Source organism: Octodon degus, unplaced genomic scaffold (assembly GCF_000260255.1).
Source record: "Octodon degus isolate 3935 unplaced genomic scaffold, OctDeg1.0 scaffold00052, whole genome shotgun sequence".
Lineage (NCBI taxonomy): Eukaryota > Metazoa > Chordata > Mammalia > Rodentia > Octodontidae > Octodon > Octodon degus.
Genome location: NW_004524628.1, coordinates 6,070,553 through 6,090,431, shown reverse-complemented (window position 1 = coordinate 6,090,431; position 19,879 = coordinate 6,070,553). Strand labels below are relative to the sequence as shown.

Genomic DNA, 19,879 nt, shown 5'->3' with positions numbered 1-19,879 from the left:
ACAAACCACAAATTAGGGTGGGAGCAAGCAAGTTACAGAAGCAGATCGCATTGGTTAGTGTGGGCTGCCCTTTACAATAATTGGTGGATTACCATACCAGATGACCAAATGGAGTAAGTCCGGGGGTAGCTGGGGGGTCTAACCTTGTGGTTGTCATGTTCTGGAGACATCTTTAAGAAATCGGGGCACTGTGACGTGGGACATCCTGTTGTTATGGCCTTCAATAGTGAGGCCTTGGGTTTGGGAATGTATGTCTCTTGCAAGAATTTAAACAAGGGGAGGTCCAAGGACAACTTCTTGGCTAACTCAGTAGTGTCAGTTGTTTTCCAAGTAACGGGACCCCATCCAAGGTTTTCTTATGTCCTCTTTATCTTAAGGACATGGTTTGTCTAAGCTCTATAGCCACAAACTAGCGGATGGGCCCCCTTACTGAAAGACATTTTAATAATTTTTAACCTCATTTATGATCTTAAAATTGTTGGGCTTTACACATGTGTTGGCAGGGTCAGCCCAAGGTCAACTGGTACCAAGGCAAGAGCAACATGGTGGAAGGCGAGGAAAGGCGCTCACCGCTCACCGCAGTGCAGCCAGGAAGCTGCGAGGAAGGAGGGAGGGAGGGAGGCAGGGAGGCAGGGAGGCAGGGAGGCAGGCCGGCTGGCCCTCCCAAAACAAGCACATCCCGAAACTTGCCTCTTCCAGCTGGGCATCACTTCCTCACAGCACATGTAGCTAGGAATTCTTCAGTGAATGGATCAGTCCACTGAGGAGTATAGTGCCATCTTTTAAAAGCTTCATCTCTGAACACATGAGACTTAGGGGGGATGTTCTCAATCTATACTGTAAAAAAAAGGTAAAAGAGATAACCGAGGCCTTGAACAAGCCAGGTACTAACACTGCTACTTACTGGGCCTCTTTGCCATCGCATGCATACTGAGAATGAAAATTAATGCATAAGTTAGGCAAAGTAACAGATTAACAGTAATAACTAATAATAAAATAGAACAGTGATAAGGTTCTATAATAAAAATATTTTAACCTAGAAATTATTATAGAATGTTCCATTTAATAGATTTGGATATCACAGGCCATGCATAACTGAAACTGTGGAAAGGGAGGCTCTGGATCGGGGTTTGCATGGGGATGGTGGATGAGGTATCCTATTTTTTCTCTCAACTCCCTGCACAGGATGTGAGAACTCAGAAAGAGGGTTTCTCCAATAAAGTGTAACTCTGTGAGAATGCCACTTAGGACTTCTCATTAAGGAAGACTCTTTATTCTGTTGGTCAGGTGGAAAAGTTTGGAAAGGCTTTGAACTACGCGGAGGCAGCCTTGTCATTTATCGAGTGTGGAAATGCGATGGAGCGAGGCCCGATGGAGTCCAAATCGCCTTACACCATGTACTCCGAGACAGTGGAGCTCATCAGGTGAGCCGGGCGTCCCTGCTCGGGCTGGGTGGGGCAGGCCTGTGTGGAAGCAGCATGCACGCAAAGCTCAGCGTGCACCAGCAGCCGCTGGGAACTAGCATCTCTCTCCCCACCACCCCCACCCCTGAAAATAAGAATGGAAGACTTTACAGCCTTCACACACTTTGGGAGACAGCCCACTCAGGGCTCTTGACCCAGAACCCAGCCAGGAAGTGGTGGGAGTTGAACTCACTTTACCTCAAAAATGCTTTTAAAAAGAAACAAATTCAGTTAAAAAAAAAAAAAAAAAAAAAAGCAAGCTTTAACAGCAACAAAATGAAATCTAAAAAAATAAATAAATACCTGCTTTTAAATGGGCCAAAACAGACATTTCTCTAAAGAAGTCATACAAATGACCAGCAGAAACACACACACACAAAAAAAATGCTCAGTGTCACTAACCATCAGAGAAATGCAAATCAGAGGCACGATGAGATGGCCCGTCACCCAGTAAGAGCGCAAGAAGAAAAGAGAACAGTGGTGCAGTGTCAGTGGGAATGTAAATTAGCACAGCGACAATGGAAGAAGCTATCGCGGCTTCTCAGAACATTCAAGTCAGAACCACTGTGAGACCCAGCAGTCCCATCACTGGGAGTAGTCACAATAGCCAAAAAGGGGAAATGATGTAAGTGCTCACTGACTGATGATTAGATAAAGAAAAGTCAGTCCGAATATACAATGGAATATTATTCAGCCATAAAAAAGAATGAAATCTTTGGCAGCTATGTGGATAGAACTGGAGATTATTAAAAGTGAGATGAGCCAGGCACAGAAAAACTAGTCCTGCATAATCTCACGCATATGCATAATATAAGAAAGCTGATTTCATCAACATTTACAGCAAAACAGTGGTTACCAGAGAACAAGATACTAGAAGGGAAGGAAGGACACAGAAAGAAGAAAAACCTAGTCAGAGTAGTGTGTAATAGTTCTCCATTTTCCTTTCTGAGACCCCAGCAGATGCCTGAAACCACAAATAATGCCAAATCCTAGACACATTGTTGTTCTTTAGGGCTTGGGTGCACATCCATAGCTGTTACTTTATAAATTAGGCACAGGGCTTGGGGTATAGCTCAGGGGTAGAGCGCTTGTCTAGCATACTTGAGGCCCTCTGTTAGATCCCAGCACCACCTAGAAATAAAAGAAGAGTCTCTTAAGAGAATAACAACAAAAAAGTATAGCAACCATGATGACATACCAAAATCAAGGCATGTGAATCCAGTGCCCCTTTCTTGCAAGAGTCAAGAAAAGTGGTGGCCGTAGAGCAGGACAGCTATCGATGACTGGCTCTTGGGATATGGAGGCGCCACTATAACCTGAAACTACCTCTGTCATCAGTGACCATAGAGCCATCCTTTTATGTGCTGGCACAGACAGAGCCCGGGTGCTCTGATCTGAACCCTGAACTCGAGATCCCCCGCCCACCAGGCTGAGACCCATGGTCCCATCTGGCCAGGGTTTCCACAGGGCCTGAGTGTGCCCAGAGGGAGATGCTGCTCGTCCACGTTAGACCCCTGGAAAGACACAGCCTTCGTTTCTGTCCAGCACGCCAGCAAGGAAGTTTCATCTGTTAGCCCTGCTGAGATCCTTTGTAATATTGTTCATGATTCTAGCCAGTTTAAGTGTGTGGAATAATAATGTGTAACACCCACTGGGTGAAATATTCTTCCTAAGGCTCACATTAAGAGATTTTTTTGGGGGCCGGGGAGATGGCTCAGTAGACTAAGCGCTTCCCTGGTAAGCGTAAGGGCCTGAGTTCAATCCCCTGTTCCGCCAAAAAAAAGAAAAAAAAAGAGAGATTTTTTTTTTTTTTTTTTGGACAGGATATCTGGTCTGCATCATGTACTATGGATAACCAATAAGATAACAATGTACAATGTATGAATTATTGAAACTATCCTATTAATCAGTTGTGAAACTGTCTCATTGCTATTTGTTTCTCAAAAAAATTAAAAAAGAAACAAAAAGAGATTTTTTTTTAAATTTTGAAATTCTTTACAATCTAATGCTGTTTTTTGTTTTGTTTTGTTTTGTTTTTTTACTGTGTCCCCATCATTCCATACATAAGACCTGATCATCTTGGTCCCTCCAGTCCATATTGGCCCAAAGAGGCTGCATGGTACTTTTTCCCACAGTCCCTCAATCTACACATGGTTTCAGGCCTTTGGAACTCCTTCCCAGCGTCAGAGACTTTCACACAACACTTCTCAAGGAGACTTGGAGAGTTGACTCTGCCTAACCACTTTTCACATCAAAAATACTTCCACAGTGGCTGGCCGGCAAAATAGCTCAGGGGTCTGAAGGGCCTGCTTAGGCAAGTTTAGGCAGCCCCAGGGGACAGAGGTTCAATCCCCGGCACCACATGCCAGCCCCACCCTTGGGGTGGGCTGAAGTGGCAAAAAAAAAAAAAAGAAAGAAAACTTCCAATAAATCAGTCTATTGGTGATTTTGTCACACTGTCTTCTCATATGGAATAATATTTTCAGGGGCAAAGAAAACAGTAAAAATCTGGTGCAAAGCAAGAAAATAACCTAGAATGTGACTGTGTTGAGCGCAGGGCTTTTGTTGCTCTCTCTGATGTTTTCCTGGATGCTGGTAGAAAGGAGAACAGAGTGGCTGATGCTTGAGCAGTGGGCAGGTAAACAAGCCGGGGGCCTGCCGGGAGCTAAGCAGCATTGCTTACATACAGGCATTCACAATTCTAAAAGAACAAACAAATCCTAATCAGCAATAAAAAGCCAGATGTCAGCAGATGCCCCTGGGGTGCAGGTGAGCTCCCCCAAGTAGACAACTCGGAATGAATGGCCTCCTGTGAGGTACCCAGGAAACTAAATCAAAAAGAGGTTTGGTTTGTTGTTTTGTTTTGTTTTGTTTTTTTACCTGAGTTGGAAATGGCATTAGAGGAGGTGACTTAGTTACTAAGACGGAATGCATATTGGCAAGAGAAGCTTGGGAACATTCTCCCTAAGGAAAGAGGTGCACAAGGTGGTACTACGCGCATGACCCAACTTGACTGGCATTCAGGGTGTGCTGTGCGCATACAAAAACACCAGCCTGCACTCCAGAAATGAGTGAATGGTCAGTGAGAAGAAAAAAATAAAAGTCGTGTGTTTATGGATTTATTGTAAGTAGTGCTAATTAATCTAACTTGTAACTCTACACCTTAATGGCTGAGCCTGACTCTCCTCTGACCCCGTGGAGGGACCCCAGGGCCAGGAGCATTGGCACCGAGGATCTCAAAAGGAGAGAACTCCTTCCACTTGGGGACCCCAGAGGGCAAATGGCTGCAGCTTCCACAGAGTTCCCCCTGGGACTCTGCCCTGCCGCCCCCACCTCACCTCGGAGCACTACCAGAGGCCAGCACAGCTCCAGCCCCACCCCACCCGCATCCACTGAGTAGACTCTCCAGCCAGAAGAGCTCTGAAAATTAAATTGCAATTGGAGTTACAGCCCCAAAATTAGGCTACCACATGCCTACTACCCCTAAGCAGAGTGACTGTCTGCTACAAATAAGAGGTCAAAATAGGACCCAGAGGCCACTAATGTAAGAGCTAAAATGTCCAGGCTTCAGGAGACCCCCCACACACACATCCACCAAGAACCAGGAAACACCTGGAATGAAAAAGGTGGTGAACAGACCCCAGTTCCAAGATGAATCAGCCCTTGCAACTATGTGACAAGGATTTTTAAGCACCTCCCATTAAATGCTAAAAACATGTACAATTTTATGGCAACAAATGACCAAAGAAAACTATCTCATGAACTCAAAGAGATACATATAAAACTGGGATGATAGAGCTGAAAAGTGTGGTAACAGAAACAAACAAAAATCTCCGGCAGGGCTCAACAGAACCCTAGGAGGTGACAGAAGACACCTAGTCTACTAGGGGACAGAAGGTAGAATTTACCTCATCTGAGATGGAATAGACTTCTTAAAATATGAGTAAAGGCTCAAGCACTAGCTAACTTTTAATTTCTTCTGTTTGAACACAATGCCGTGGGGACTGGGTCGATGATCCCAGTGGCAGCTTATTCGGCTCACAGTTTCCAGGCGGAGACATTGGAGGACAGGGTCCTGGCGTCTGGCCAGACCAGGCAGCACAGGGGAGACAGAGGAGACTGGTTCAGACTCAGCCTCTTCTCTCAGGATCCAGCCCTGCAGTGAGTGACTCGCTGGAGAGAAAGCAGCATTCATCTGTGCCCAAGGGCTGTGCTCTGTCTCAGGCCTGCGCCTCCAAATACTGTTCCATTGGGGATTAAGTTTTCCACACTTGACTCTGGGGGTCCTGTGCAAGCCACAGCAAACACCGCAACAAAAGATACTGCAAGAGACCAGACAGGAGGAGAAGGACTGACAGACTGAGGAAGTGCTTGAAGTGATGGTTGGAGCCTGCCAAGTGTATCCAAGAACATTAGCCTATGAATCAAGAAGCTGAGAAAGGCCCAGAGCAGATGACTGCAAAGAAATGAAGGGTGAGACATGTCTTAATTATGCTTCTGGAAACAGAGGACAGAGAAACACTCCTGAAGGCAGCCAGAGAGCAGGGATGCATTTCTTGCTGCAGGCTGGGACACAACACTTTCCAAAGACTGGAAATACAAACTGTCAAGGAGTATCGAACTCAGGACCTCATGCTTGTCAGGCAGGAACTTGTGCTACTGAGCTGGATCCCCAGGCCTGAGCAGCATATTTGCACTGTTCTTCAAGAATGAGGGAGAAAAAGAAAGAGGGAAATGAAGACATTCTCAGAATAAGGTGAAATAGAGTCTGTCGCTAATACAACCACCCTCCCTCCCACCCCGCTGCTTAAAAGACTGGTGAAAGGAATTTTCCCAACAGCAAAAAAATGACAAGAAGAGATCTGGGAGCGTAAGAAAAAGAAAGAACAAAAAGGTGCCCACAGTAAACTACCCCTCTTCCTGAGTTTTCTAAATCCTGTTTGATAATTGAAACAAAAATTAGGCCAGTGCCGGCCCTGCCCCCAGGGTGCACTGAGATAGCAGTTGAGACTGGGCATGGTAGAGCATGCCTGAAATCCCAGTTCTTTGGAGGCTGTAAACAGGCAAATCACTACAAGTCCCATCTACTAGTGAGACCCTGAACATCCTGTAGACCCTTCCCAAAAATACCAAAAAAAAAACCAAAAAAACAAAATGAGGCCAGCATCTGATAGTCAAGGTGATGGTATTTCAAAGTGGGGAAGGTAAAGGCTTCCGCAGTTCGCTCTGGGTGGTAAAATGTTGCTGAGAATAAATTATGCCAAGTTACATTACGTATATTGTAACTCACAGAGCAACCACTATGAAAACTGCAGAGAGGCACCCAGAAACCTGCAGATCTGGAGATGATGTCATGACAACCACATTGTTTCTTGAGCAGTGTGCAGCGAGCCAGCCTGCTCTGCCAAGAGCTTTTCTGAACTCTGTAGATTAATCCCAACCACATTATGTGATCACTGTATCCATCCTGTTTCCTAGATAAGGAAATGAAGGCTTTGAAATGCTCACACCTTTGTCTAAAGTCTTCCACCTAGCACATGGCTAAGCTGGGTTTGAACCTAGGACCCTCTGCCATTGCACACCCGGCCTCAGCTCGTTCATTGTGCACAGGTGACCAGGTGTGCTAGCAAGAGGGAGAGCAACAGCCACAGTCCCACAAGACAGGGAAGCAAGCAAAATTATATGCAGTCCATGAAAAGCACCCCTGTCCTACCACACACCTTTGCAGGTGCAAAGAGCCATTCAGTGCACCCACGCCCCTTATCCTGCCAGCAGAGTAGCGCTTGCATGGCAGAGGGTAAATGAAGCATCCGTGTGAACACAGGGCTGAAAATTCTCCTGGAGATCAGCCCCAAAGGACAGGGCTTTGGCTCCATCTGTCAGCCATTTGGCCATAAATCAAAACTTGGGAAAATGGACACTTTGCCGTATGGTGAACCATTCTTGAGCCGGTGTCCCGTCCACCAATCCACAGCACTGGGACACGCGCTGTGGAACAGCAGAGCTTCAAGGCTTTGTTTCTTATCCTCATCGCTGTAATGCAGTACTGGGGAAAGTGAAACAATACCAGCTAGCTTGTAAGAAAGAATTCAGCAGCAGCACTATGAGAATCCACTTGGTGAAACACTATGGGATCCAAGGTTTGCTGTGGACAGGAATGCATTTCTTTAAATCATGCTTTTGATTGCCTGTTTTTATTTCTAGGTATGCTATGAGACTAAAAACCCACTCAGGCCCCAATGCCACTCCAGAGGACAAACAGCTAGCCGCGTTATGGTGAGTGTGTCACCGCCAGTGAGGAGCGTGCCCCAGCCCCACATGTCACCACTGGCAAGTTCTTCTAGCACCTTCCGTCTTACAAGACCCGATGATTCTGACACCCAGGGGCAATCTAGGCCATTTCCTTTTTTATTTATTTGTTTGTTTGTTTGTTTTTACTTTTTAGTACTAGGGATTGAACTCAGGGCCTTCACACTGAGCCGCATGCCCAGATCTTTTCTGATTTCATAACACAAGGCCTCACTAAGTTGCCAGGGATGGGCTCAAATTTTTCATCCTCCTGCCTCAGCCCCCAGAGTGCTGGGATTACAGGCACATGCCATCTGGCCCTGCTGAACTATTTCTTGGTGTTTTACCATGCATGAACTGAAGTTCCATAGGTCCATTACAGAACAGCATTTTTTTTTCTATGCACATGCCTGTGTTCTAAAGTCAGGAGGGTTCCTGTAATGGTCATTTAAATGTGCATTGTGCCCAGTGGAATTTCTCTTGTGTTTAACACTAACTGCAATCAAAATAATTTATGTGTTGCTTTACATGTGAGATGAGTGCGAATGAATGAAGATGATGCATCAAAGTTCTCAGTGCACTAAACTGAGGACCAGCTCGTTATGCTTTGATGATAAAATCATTTCTCCCAAAATGTTAGCCAATGGGTCATAGATTTTTTTTTTTGTACTTACCATGATAAAGAGTCTGAGCTTTAATAAAAATAATTTCCCCATGGCATCTCCTTGCGACATAGCACTGCACTACCCAGAACAACTCTTTGTTGCTTCCTCCTGTCAAAAGACCCAGAATTTTTTTTGGTCTCCAAAGGATCATTACACCCCACAATCTAACCTGCCAGTTAGACAATCAGGTGGAGTCTCGGAAAACACAGCAACAGTGCAGACAAAAGAAGGTCTCAGGTGGCTCTACACTGTGACCTCACCTGGCGTTTGGAGCATTATGCAGAGACTGTTCGGCTGTGTCGGTTGGTTAGTATTCTCAGGAGGCAGCCTCAGTCTAAATTAGCAAATAATTATGAGTAAAGAATGCCAATGAGGAGAGCATAAATCTCAGGAAACGCCACCCTGTGCCCTTGTCTTTATTGAAGTTCAATATTGGAATTAATAAATGAATGATTAATAATGAATATTACCATATTAAATAGAATACTAATATGTAAATGGATATTAAAATATAGAAAATAATCAAATGAAAACTACCCTTGGCATGTTTGTAATGCACACTCACCAGCTCTTACTGTATTGGAATTAATAAACCAGTAAAGTGTTAGGAAGGGAGGCACCCTTTCCCAAAGTAGGTGGTTCATCTAGGGAGCAGTAAAAGTTGGGTGTTGGGGGGGTCTCCTAGTGCCTCTTGTGGAGAGAGGCTGCCCTCTGGTGTTCGCAGAAGAAAACGGCCGCACTCCCCAACAAAGAAGTGCTAACAATGAAGGATATAATGGTAAACACAGTTTTGGAGCAGCTCCTTGGAAGTTTCGGTTGTACTTTTTGGACAGAAAGAAGGTCAGATGCTCATAGATGTGCATGCATGTGAAACACCTGAGATACATGAACGTGGACCCTCAAGGGATGTGTTGTTCTAAAGCTGCACTTGTGAAGCACACGCTCATGCTTCCCCTCCTTTCTCCTCTGTCACAGTTACCGTTGCCTGGCTCTCCTGTACTGGCGGATGTTCCGACTGAAAAGGGACCACGCCGTAAAGTACTCAAAAGCACTGATCGACTATTTCAAGGTATTGTCTGGCAAAGGGGTGACATGGTAGAGCCTGCTGCATCAGGGCTAATACAGGTCACCTCCAGAACAACCCACGGGTGGCACCCCTGTAGCTTCTGGGGCCATGAGAAAGGGTCCCGCGAGCCCAGCTCACTGATCCCCTGACTTCCTGTCCAAGTATTTTTATGGACTCCAGAGAAAGAATATCTAGTTACTCCTCCCAGTATCCAAGGAGATTCATCTTTATAGCAAGACATAACTTCCTCATGTCCACATAGAGCTGCTTTCTCTTAGAAATTCCTACTAAGAACCATTTCCACAGAGTCTCTAGTAGTTACTTTAATTGTTAACAGAGGTGTTGTTTAAAATGGCAAGAAATGGCTCATTAGGGCTCAGAGATACCAGCTAACAACATGTAACTAGAAAGATGCAGGCATAGCTATGGCAGCTTTTACTCGTTGCAGGGAATGAAATTGTTTTCCCTGGAAGTATTTTAAAAGGCAAAAAGAGAAAGTCCTTCTTCCAATGTACTATTATAAAGCAGACTTGAAATTTAATCATTTGTTTGACATTTTGGGGCCTCTGTTTCTGTACAGAAACAAGAAGCTGTACCATCTGTGTCTTCACCACTCACAGCCATCATCAGAGGTCTTTTGTCCTCAGGCTGCGCGTAGTAGAGAGGACTTCCAATGGCCAGGCTGTGTTGCGGAGCCTGGGGCTACACCAGCCTGCTACCTCCTTCCCAGTAGTGCATGTAGGGTAACAGGTGCTGGGACCAAGGGAGAGCCGTCATGGCCCGTTGGCCAGCACATGTCTGAAGTATCAGCGAGTGGCATGGAACCCTCCCTTTTCATATTTTGAGCAACTAAAGTCAAGATTAGTAGAGAATCTTAAGAGTTGGTACTAAAGAGTTACTAGAGAGCTTGAATCCAGAAGGGTACTCGGGACTGAATGTGTGTAGCTCAGTGGACGAGTACTTGTCTGGCACCAGCAAGGTCCTGGGTTTGATCCCTGACAACACAAGAAAAGGAAAAGAAAAGGAAGCTAGATTGCATGAGGTCAAGGAACTGCAGCAAAAATTTAAGTCATGAAAGACATTCTCGGGCTGGAGAGATGGCTCAGTGGTCTAAAGCACCTACTTGGAACTAGCTTGGCAAAGCATCAGGGACCGCGGTTCAATCCCCCAGCACCACATGCCAGCCAGCCCCGCCCCCTGGTGGGCTGAGCTGGCCACACACACACACCACACTCTCTCTCTCTCTCTCTCTCTCTCTCTCTCTCTCTCAAATAAATAAATAAATAAATAAAAACATTTAAAAAAAGAAAGACATTCTCATTGTATACATACAGTCGGTAATCCATCCAGATTGGGTAGAAAAATTTGAAAATCAATTTCTTCTGAAAAGTTATTGACATATACCCTCTATCAAGTTTATATTTTAAATGTATCTTAATAGATCAAGGACAAATTGTGTATATTTATGGTATATAATCTGATATCTTGATATGTGATTACATCGTAGAGTGATTAAATCAAGCTAATGAACGTTTCCGGCACCCACATACTCATCATTTTTGTGATGGGAACACTTAAAACGTACTCTCTTAGTGATTTTCAAGTATACTTTATGTTACTCTTAATTATAGTTCCCATTCTGTGTGATTAATCTGGGGAACGCATTCCTTCTACCTGCAACTTTGTGTCCTCTAGATGCCTCTTGTTAGGTATGACAGACGTGTCAGAGTTTGCATGAGCCAGCCTCAAACACTGAAGCCTTCTGGCTCCCATGACAGTTTGGCTGTGGAAAATGTCTTAGCAGTGTGCTGCCATCTCTAAGAGGGGGACTGTGGCTGCCCAGGTGTCTGTCCATTGGGCTACTGCTGACCCCTAAAACTTCTCTCCCCTTTGTGTTTTTACATCTGGAACGTCTCTTACATAGACCACTTCTTAGAACCTCGTAGCAGGTGGAAAACAGTGAAACATCTCATAGTCCCCAGTTGAGAATGGAACTATGAGTGGCAGTAACTTTCTGGGCTTCTCTTTTTCTAGTTCTCTCCATTAAAATAACGTCATTGCCTAAGACAGGTAAAAGTGACACAGCTTGCGGTTCTACCCTGAGCTCACGCCTCGATGTCCTGCCTGTGAGTCCTGACAGGCCACTTTGTTTTGCCGTTTTGTTACCTCTTGCACTAAAACTAAATAATTTGGTCACCACTCTTAAAATTCCTTGTAACCAAAATATATAGGCTGTGTCAGGAAACCAGGCCAAGGCCGTTTCTTGTCTCTGGAAGGGCACATTCACAAGTGTATCACCAAGACCTATCTTCCCACTTAACCATGCTGTGGACTTGCTGCAAACATCTTCCAGTCCTTGCTTTGTCTCATTTGTGTTTCCGGGGGTCAAGCCCGAGGCCTTGCACGTGCTAGGCAAACACTCAGTCACTGAGCTATATCCAAACCCAGAAAACTTGCAAATGCTGGTGCAAGCGCCTGGCCTGTGCAGCGGAGCACTCCAAGCCAAACTCCCCAAATAAATCAGAATTTTTGAATGTCCTGTGTTAAGTAAATATATTTTCACCTATCTTTTTAGGAATACTTGAGTGATTTTCTTTCAAATAAAAAAAAATGCTTTAAACCTCGAAAGTTAAAACAATAGAATTTGACAACATATTTTCAGGCGTTAAATAAAGGCATATTGGCAAATAGCCCCTAAATTGAAATAAAAAGTATTCTTGGTGTGTAGGGCATGGGTAGTTCCTGTCCTTTCTTTCCTGTTTGGAAAAGTACACTAATTTACAAGTTTAAAATCAGACTAGTTTAGGATTCAGCAGGATTACAGGATTATAATTTAATTTGGTACCTAAAATATGTGCATCAGAACCAGAAGCAAGCCCTTAAGTCCCCACTGAGGGACCACTCTGATAGCCCCAGGACACTGTACTTGTCCTGACCCACTTTCTGTGCCTCTGCAAGCGGCCAGCACTCACTGTGCCTGTGTCTGTTTCCCTGCAGAACTCGTCCAAGGCTGCCCAGGCCCCGTCTCCCTGGGGGGCCAGCGGAAAGTAAGTTCACCCCAACCCCCACCCCATGCATGACGCCTCCCTGCAGGGCCGCCTGGCCTCACCCGGTCCCGACCTCTCCACTTTGGTTTTTCTGCCTCTCGCCTTCCAGGAGCACTGGAACCCCATCCCCCATGTCTCCCAACCCCTCTCCCACCAGCTCCGTGGGGTCTCAGGGCAGCCTATCCAGTGCCAGTGCCCTGTCCCCGTCCACCATCGTGAGCATCCCACAGCGCATCCACCAGATGGCGGCCAACCACGTCAGCATCACCAACAGCATCCTCCACAGCTATGACTACTGGGAGATGGCCGACAGCCTAGCCAAGGAAAACAGAGGTATGTTGCCACCCCTGGAACCAAGGACCCACCCAGGCCCAGGGACAGCCTGGCTCGGGTACCACTGGTCCAGTTTCCATGGTCTGCGGGGGGGGGGGGGAGCTATCACCTGCTGTGTGAGTTCTTTCCTGACCTCTCCTGTAGTCACCAGGCCTTGTGTGCCTTCTCCTGCCTTAGCATTGAGGGTCATGGGAAGGGCAATTAGATGTAGATACAGTGCATGGTTAGGAGTAGGCCCAGACGCAGGTGTGGGGACAGATGCAGGCTAGGTGCGTTTATAGATGCAGGTACAGGTAACAGGTGTACTCACAGGCACAGATGTCTGTAGAGATTCAGGCATGGATGTGTGTGCGTGTGTGTAGGTGTAGTTATGGTGATAGGTGCACATACAGGAATAGGTACGTGCACAGGTGTAGGTGCAGTGCCAGGAGGAGGCAGAGTGGCAGTGTATGTACAGGTATAGTTACAGAGTAGGGACGTATAGACAGGTGCAGGTAAATGCAGGGATAGGTACAGATGTGGGTGTGCTACAGGTCAAGCTATAGATCCAGATGCGGGAATAGATGTACTTCTGGAAGGTCCAGATTCCATTTCATTCAGCATTTACTAGCACTTAGCCCAAGGGCTAAGAAGACAGTTAGGACTCTAAAATATCAGAGGAAGGGAGACAAGGTCAGCTGCATACAGCTTCAAAGGGTATTCTACAGATAGAGCTGTATTTCCTTTTAAATAATATTTTCTTCTAATAAGAGTAGTCTATGTTTGCTGTGGCTAAATTTGTGAAGTACAGAGACTATAGAGGAAAGTCACCAATAATCTTGCCAAGAAATAACTGCAGTGGCCATACTAGCAATGCCCCTTCTAGCCTTTTTTCTTTAATTCTGCATCATTTTTACCAAACTAAGGTTATAATGGATATAGTTGTATATACTATTTTGTATTTAGCATTCTAACAAGCATTTTCTTATGTCATTGATTAGTCCAGAAATATTCCTCATAGTGGTCCTATTGCGGTATCCTAGCACAATGGTTATGCAAACACGAAGTATGATTTCTCAAGCAATTCCTCCTTGCTAGACATTTAGGTTACTTCCTATTTTTTTCCACCATGGCTGCCACTGTATCTTTTTTTTTCGGTACTGGGGATTGAATTCAGGACCTTGAGCTTGCCAGGCAGGCGCTTATGCCCTTGAGCTACCTCCCCAGCCCTGTGAGTATCCTTGTATAAGTCTTCCTCCATATTTTGGTTATTTTCTTAGGAAGGAGAGGTAGAAGTAGAATTTTGGGATCCATAAATAGAGATTTTTTTTTCAGCTATAGTTATATATTTTGCTACCTATTGCTGTCTTTTCTCCTAAAAAAAATTGTATCAAAATACTACTTTCCCTCCAGCAGCAGGTAAGAGTGCAGATCTGGACTCACTGTCAGGTCATAGATGAAAATTACGCTCCTGTGACAGCATAAACCTTCTAGACAAAAGCAAGGTATCCACACTGTGAGAGGGTGGGTGGCACGCAGTCCTGAGTGAGGGAATTTGTCAATATAACAAGACAGTGCATAGTGTGCAGCCTACAGGTGGTACCCCTGAGAGTCCCATGGGAATGTCACAGAGGTCCAGAGACACCAAAGCTTACATGGAACAGAGTTTGGAAAAGCACCTGGAAGTTATGTGGCTGAAGGGCCATATAGGTCTGTGCCTCAGGTGGGCAAATATATAGAAATATGTGTCCAGCTTGCAAGACCCGGAGCAAGCCAGGCTTCGTGTGGAGCTGCCCATCACCTGCTAGGGCCCAGAGGTGCAGGGTTGGCTGCCCTGTGTCACGTGGGAGCTCAGCTTTGCTCCCTCGGCTCAACCTGCTTCTCCTCCAGTGTTCTGCACCTGAAGTCCTCTTTCCAGCAATGTGTGTCTTCCCTGACCCTTCCCTTCATTCCCTGCCAGGACTTCAGGGTGTGTGTGAGCACTGAGGGGAAACCAGTCTCAGATCGACTTCCATGAAGTGCTCCTTAGTGACCCAACTGTGAGAGCAGAGTGCTGTGTGAGCATATTTGTCTCATCCACCACTAAGCTGGGGTGCAAAGACAGCAAAGCTCCCACATGACCATCTTGGCTCCCCCCCCCCTTATGGCTACCGTTGGCACCCAGGAGAGTCCTGGGTACGTAATAAATGTTCAAGGAAAGAGCAAACCCAGAGAATGCCCTGAAGGCCACCTGGTGACCCCAGCAGAGATTTCTCAGCATGCATCCGATTGTCTCCTCGCATCCTAGACCCTCACTCAGAGCATTGCCACCGTTGACTCCAGAGTGAGGGGTGACAGAGCCACACTGACCGGCAGAGCTGACACTATTCCTGCACTGGGAAAGTACAGCCAGAGCATATGAATTTCCTTTGCTATTTGGCTACATGGAAATTATCCACGTGAGTTAGAAATGGCAGATACGGCTGACTCCTCCATTCATTTATTTACCTGGATGTAGGATGAGTTCCCTCCCCTTATATTTTATTTCATTCAAGGGTATGCTAAAGTCACAAGGGAATGGAGGATTCTTGTTTCATACACAGGCTATGGATGGAATTCTCTCTGAGATCACCCGGTTCCCACGTTCAGCGTAGCACTCATAACAACTCTCTCTATCTCCTAGAATTCTTCAACGACCTGGATTTGCTCATGGGGCCCGTCACCCTGCACAGCAGCATGGAGCACCTGGTCCAGTACTCCCAGCAGGGTCTGCACTGGCTGCGGAACAGCGCACACCTGTCGTAGGGCCCTCCCCTCGGGCCAGCTGTGCTCTTGTCTGCACGGACCGCTCCAAGTTTCTGGACATTGTGCTACTGAAAGTCCCAGCCACAGCATTTATCAGACTGCGGTGAACATTTCCTCGGCCTCAAACAATGACCTTTTACCAGGGCATGTGTGCTTGTATGTGTGGGTATATACGAAGCTGCCTCCTCTGTGTGTGTGTGTGTGTGTGTGTGTGTGTGTGTGTGTGTGTGGAACATACACAGCTCTTTGGGACACTGTCTAGTTTCCATAACCCCAGGCTAGACAAAGTGATCAGAGGTTCCTGATTAGAGGAAATACACACATGCACACATACACACATGTTCACAGACACATGCTCTCCATTTCAATGCAAAACCGTGACTTCTTAGAAAAATTCAACCAAAATCTCATAGGTTAGTTAACCAGGTGCAATCCAGCACATCGAAAGCTTAACTGCCAGTTAAGATGAACCTAGCTCGGATATTATTGATTACTTTCAGTATTAATATACTAGTCCCTAATCCTTTTTTATCAGTGTGTATTAATGGCTAATTGAATCATGAAAGCAAGTCACTTATTTTTGTGCCAGAAGTTTATTAGGTTGCATGCTACCGAATACCCTGCCCCTCCCTGTACACTCTCGCCTCTCCCGACATTATCAGTTAAACACATTCCAAGTGGGTGGTTTGATTCCCTCAAAGCCCTCCTTGCCCACCTCAAACTGTATGAAAATGACACCCGGATTTGGTGAAAACTCGATGTCCTTGAAGTGTAACCCACATGAAAGCGTCCATGACAGTCATTTCACAGCTCAATTTGGAATCAGCGTCTGTACCCACGACAGGTTCTCCAAGGCCAAGCAGTTCCTCCTCTTGCCACTGTGACCCAGTGGCTGTAGAGTCCCATAGCTTCTTGTGTCAGCCAATGTTTCAAGTCTTTTCCTTTCCATGGTAGCTTCCTTTCCAACCTTCTTCATGGCCAAACGAGGACATTACCTAGAGCGTCTGTCTGCTAGGAGCCCAGCCGCTGCTCTCAGGCTGAGGGCTGCGTGTGATCGCCGGGCTGTTGGGCTCACGCTTTTGCCAGAATGTGCCTCTGCAGGCCTGGGGGGCGGTATGACTTGGAGGACACTTTTCGAGCTTTGATTAGCGAGCTGCTTACAGCGCAGGGAAGTTATCACTGTGAGGGCCGCTGTCCTGCTTTCAGGAGCAAGGACCAGAACATCTCGCTTATTATATCTTTCACATCTGGTATGTTTACGTCTTACCATGGGTCCTTTTGTTTCTTTTTTTTTTTTTTAAGTTTACATTTTAGTTTTTGATCTCTTGTTTACAATTTTTGTCTGAACCTTATTTTATGGCCTAGAGTTAGTCTTCTTGTGAAGTATATTTTGATATGAAATACTGGTAAAAAAAAAGCTCTTCCAGGAGAGTTTATATCTTGCCATATTTTGAAAACAAAAATAATATCTTTGAGTAACTTGACAGAATTATACTGGATCAGTCTGAGATGGGTGAGGCAGCCTCTGGTAATGGTGGCACAGCCGATGTTTGATAGATGCTAATGTCTTCACTGATCTCATGGGCTGGGCTGCAACGTTAGCATGTTTGTCAGCCTGACCCATCGGAGGGAGGGAAAGAAGACTGTTGTTATTCCTGAGCTCCAAGTATTGCTTCAAAAATGTGCAAAAGATCAAACAACTTTGGTGCTTTGAAATTGGTTGGCAATGAGCAAGTGAAATTTGCATTTAGCTTTGACCTTTAGGTACTTGAAAATATGAAGAGTACAAGCTGGGTATCTCTTACCCAAACTACTTGGAACCAGAAATATTTTAGATTTCACATTTCATATGTATGTGATGAGATATCCTGGGTTGAGACCCAAGCCTAAACATGAAGTTCCTTTATGTTTCTAATACACCTTTTATACACATAGTCCAAGGCAATGGTGTCAAACCTAATGCACAAGTGCTGCGGCCGGCTGTTTGTTATCACTGAAAGCTCTAAAAGGTTCATCAACACTGGTTTAAGGTGATAAATCTTATGCAGCACTTTCAGTGCACCAATATTTTAACTGTGACAGTCACATGTAGTCAGGTATAGAATTTGCCATTTACAGAGTCATATTGATGTTCAGGACATTTTAAATTATGGAGCACTTTGGAGTTTGTATTCTTAGGTTAGGGGTGCTCAGCCTGGGTTTCCATTTCATATTTATCCACAAGTGGCTTCTTATATCCCTGTCACTAATTCTTGGCAGTTTACCATCTCATCCTATGTTAGAATTCTGAACCCAACTTAAAAAATTTTGAAACCTTTTTGTGTGTAGGACTGAGCTTTTGTTCTTACTGGTGATTCTCGTGAAAAGTTCAAACTGTTGCATAAAGGTATGACCCCTGGGGTCTGCCCTGCCTTCCCAGGGAGCTTTCTTGGTCTTGCCCATCTTTAAAGCTGCAAGCCTTAGAAAGCACCTGCAGCAGCCCCATCTCGCGGTGCACATGGCCTCTGGCTAGTTGTGGTGGCATTGTTTTACTAACACTCTGACCACTGTGTTTCCCAACAAAACCTCTAGAAGCTGGTCATGGGGGGTGTCGGTGAGAGCGTGCAGGCCTAGCAGTGTCCCCTTCCATCTGTAGAGCATGTCGGGGCAGCAGTTTCTGCTTGGTGTAGATGATTTTGGTAAGGAATCATCATCTGATGGTTGCTTGTGAAAGTCATTCATAATTTGTTCCTTTTTTTTAAAATTTGGTTCCAAGTTGAAACATTGTTCTTGTGATTTCAGATTATAAAAGTGACACTTGTTCGTTATAAAAATTCAAACAATGCCGAAGTGTAGAAAGTAGGAAGTGTATGTCGGAATGTCTGAAACAGCCACAGCTCACAGTTTGATGTATGTCCTTCCAGAGATTCTTGCATTTAAACATGTAATATTTACTACCATTTCTTTATATTGGAAGGCATATTCTCTCCTCAGAAGCTCAGCACAAGTTCAACTCACCTTATCTGTCATGACCTGAATGGAAACCATTCTTTATCACTTTGCTAGAATTATCTTTTGAAAGAGAGTAGCTCAAATATATTCCTGATCAGACTTTGGCATCATCATGACTCTACGCAGATCAGACTCATGTGCAGAATTGTGCCTGGAGAGAGGTCTGGTTGAAGCAGATACTTCTGGAAACTTTCAAATTGCAAATGGAAACTCGGACCCACTATCTAAAGAGGAATGTACTGGAAAAGTAATCTAAAGAGTTGACAAATTGTGTACTAGATTGAACCATGGAATGCAATGCAATGAGACTTTCTGCACTAAAACTTACCCCAATATGTACAACAACAACGTGTGTATTATAGAACAGTGATGTGTACATTTCTGACACCCCATACATGATATACACAGTTTGTATAAATGCATACATTTAAAAATATATATGTACAATACAGCTATCATAAAACTGTGGTACACGTGACGGATATTACTAGTGCCTACTATGGAGTATAAATCACTGCGTGTTCACATCATCTTGAAAGTGCAGTCATTGTTATAAAATTGGTCAGTGCAGCCAACATTATTTATGAACCACATCTTTAAAACTGTGCAGTAGCATATACATATATATTTTTAAATAACATTTTTCACAGTTTTCCAGAGTTACTGTTGAAATCTGTATCACCAAAAAAAGAAAACAAGATTTTTTTAATGATGTAGACACTCTTCAGACCCAGTTATCTGCGTGTGACTTCCTGTTTGTAGATACCCAAGAGACTTCAGCGGTCAACAGCCTTAACGCATGTACAGGATATTATTGTGACTTAATTTATCTGCAGTTTTTAATCCATGTGAAATTGGAATTTATAAACTTGGACTTGGATTAAATATGTCTGCCTTTCTAAGGTTGCAAGCGTTACATTAAATGATCTATGTTGTACATGAGAGAAATCGAGTTGTATGTAAAAAAAAAAAAAAAGTCCACCCATTTCTGTGAATATTTTTAGGAAGAAATTTTTGAGTTGAAATATGTTCAGATCAGTGTTTTGGCTCCCAACTCATAATCTCCTTAGAAGCAAACTCCATGTTTCATGAATGTTTTAAGTATGATTCCCATGAATTTACATTGCCAAGTTTGATAGCTGTCATGGGAAAAAAAAATATGCTTTTTTTCATTGTAACTATAGTTTCCTACTTGCCTTTCCCATAGCCAATACTACAGTATGTACGTGTATATGTGCACACGTACACACACACACACACACA

At 44.7% G+C, this 19,879-nt stretch overlaps 1 protein-coding gene across 4 annotated transcripts in view; it reads left to right on the top strand.

Moving 5' to 3' along the window:
- Aff3 (AF4/FMR2 family member 3) overlaps positions 1–19,306 on the top strand; it is a 535,781-nt gene extending 516,475 nt beyond the window's left edge. For 3 of the 4 annotated variants that reach the window (XM_023717412.1, XM_023717409.1, XM_004633195.2), the window contains 6 exons: positions 1,288–1,424; positions 7,668–7,739; positions 9,392–9,485; positions 12,480–12,529; positions 12,639–12,862; positions 15,504–19,306. In XM_023717412.1, the coding sequence (XP_023573180.1) occupies positions 1,288–1,424; positions 7,668–7,739; positions 9,392–9,485; positions 12,480–12,529; positions 12,639–12,862; positions 15,504–15,625 (699 nt within the window). In that variant the 3' untranslated portion in view covers positions 15,626–19,306. The remainder of the gene's footprint in view (positions 1–1,287; positions 1,425–7,667; positions 7,740–9,391; positions 9,486–12,479; positions 12,530–12,638; positions 12,863–15,503) is intronic. The other variant, XM_023717411.1, reaches the window with a different exon arrangement.
- The last annotated feature ends 573 nt before the right edge of the window (positions 19,307–19,879 follow it).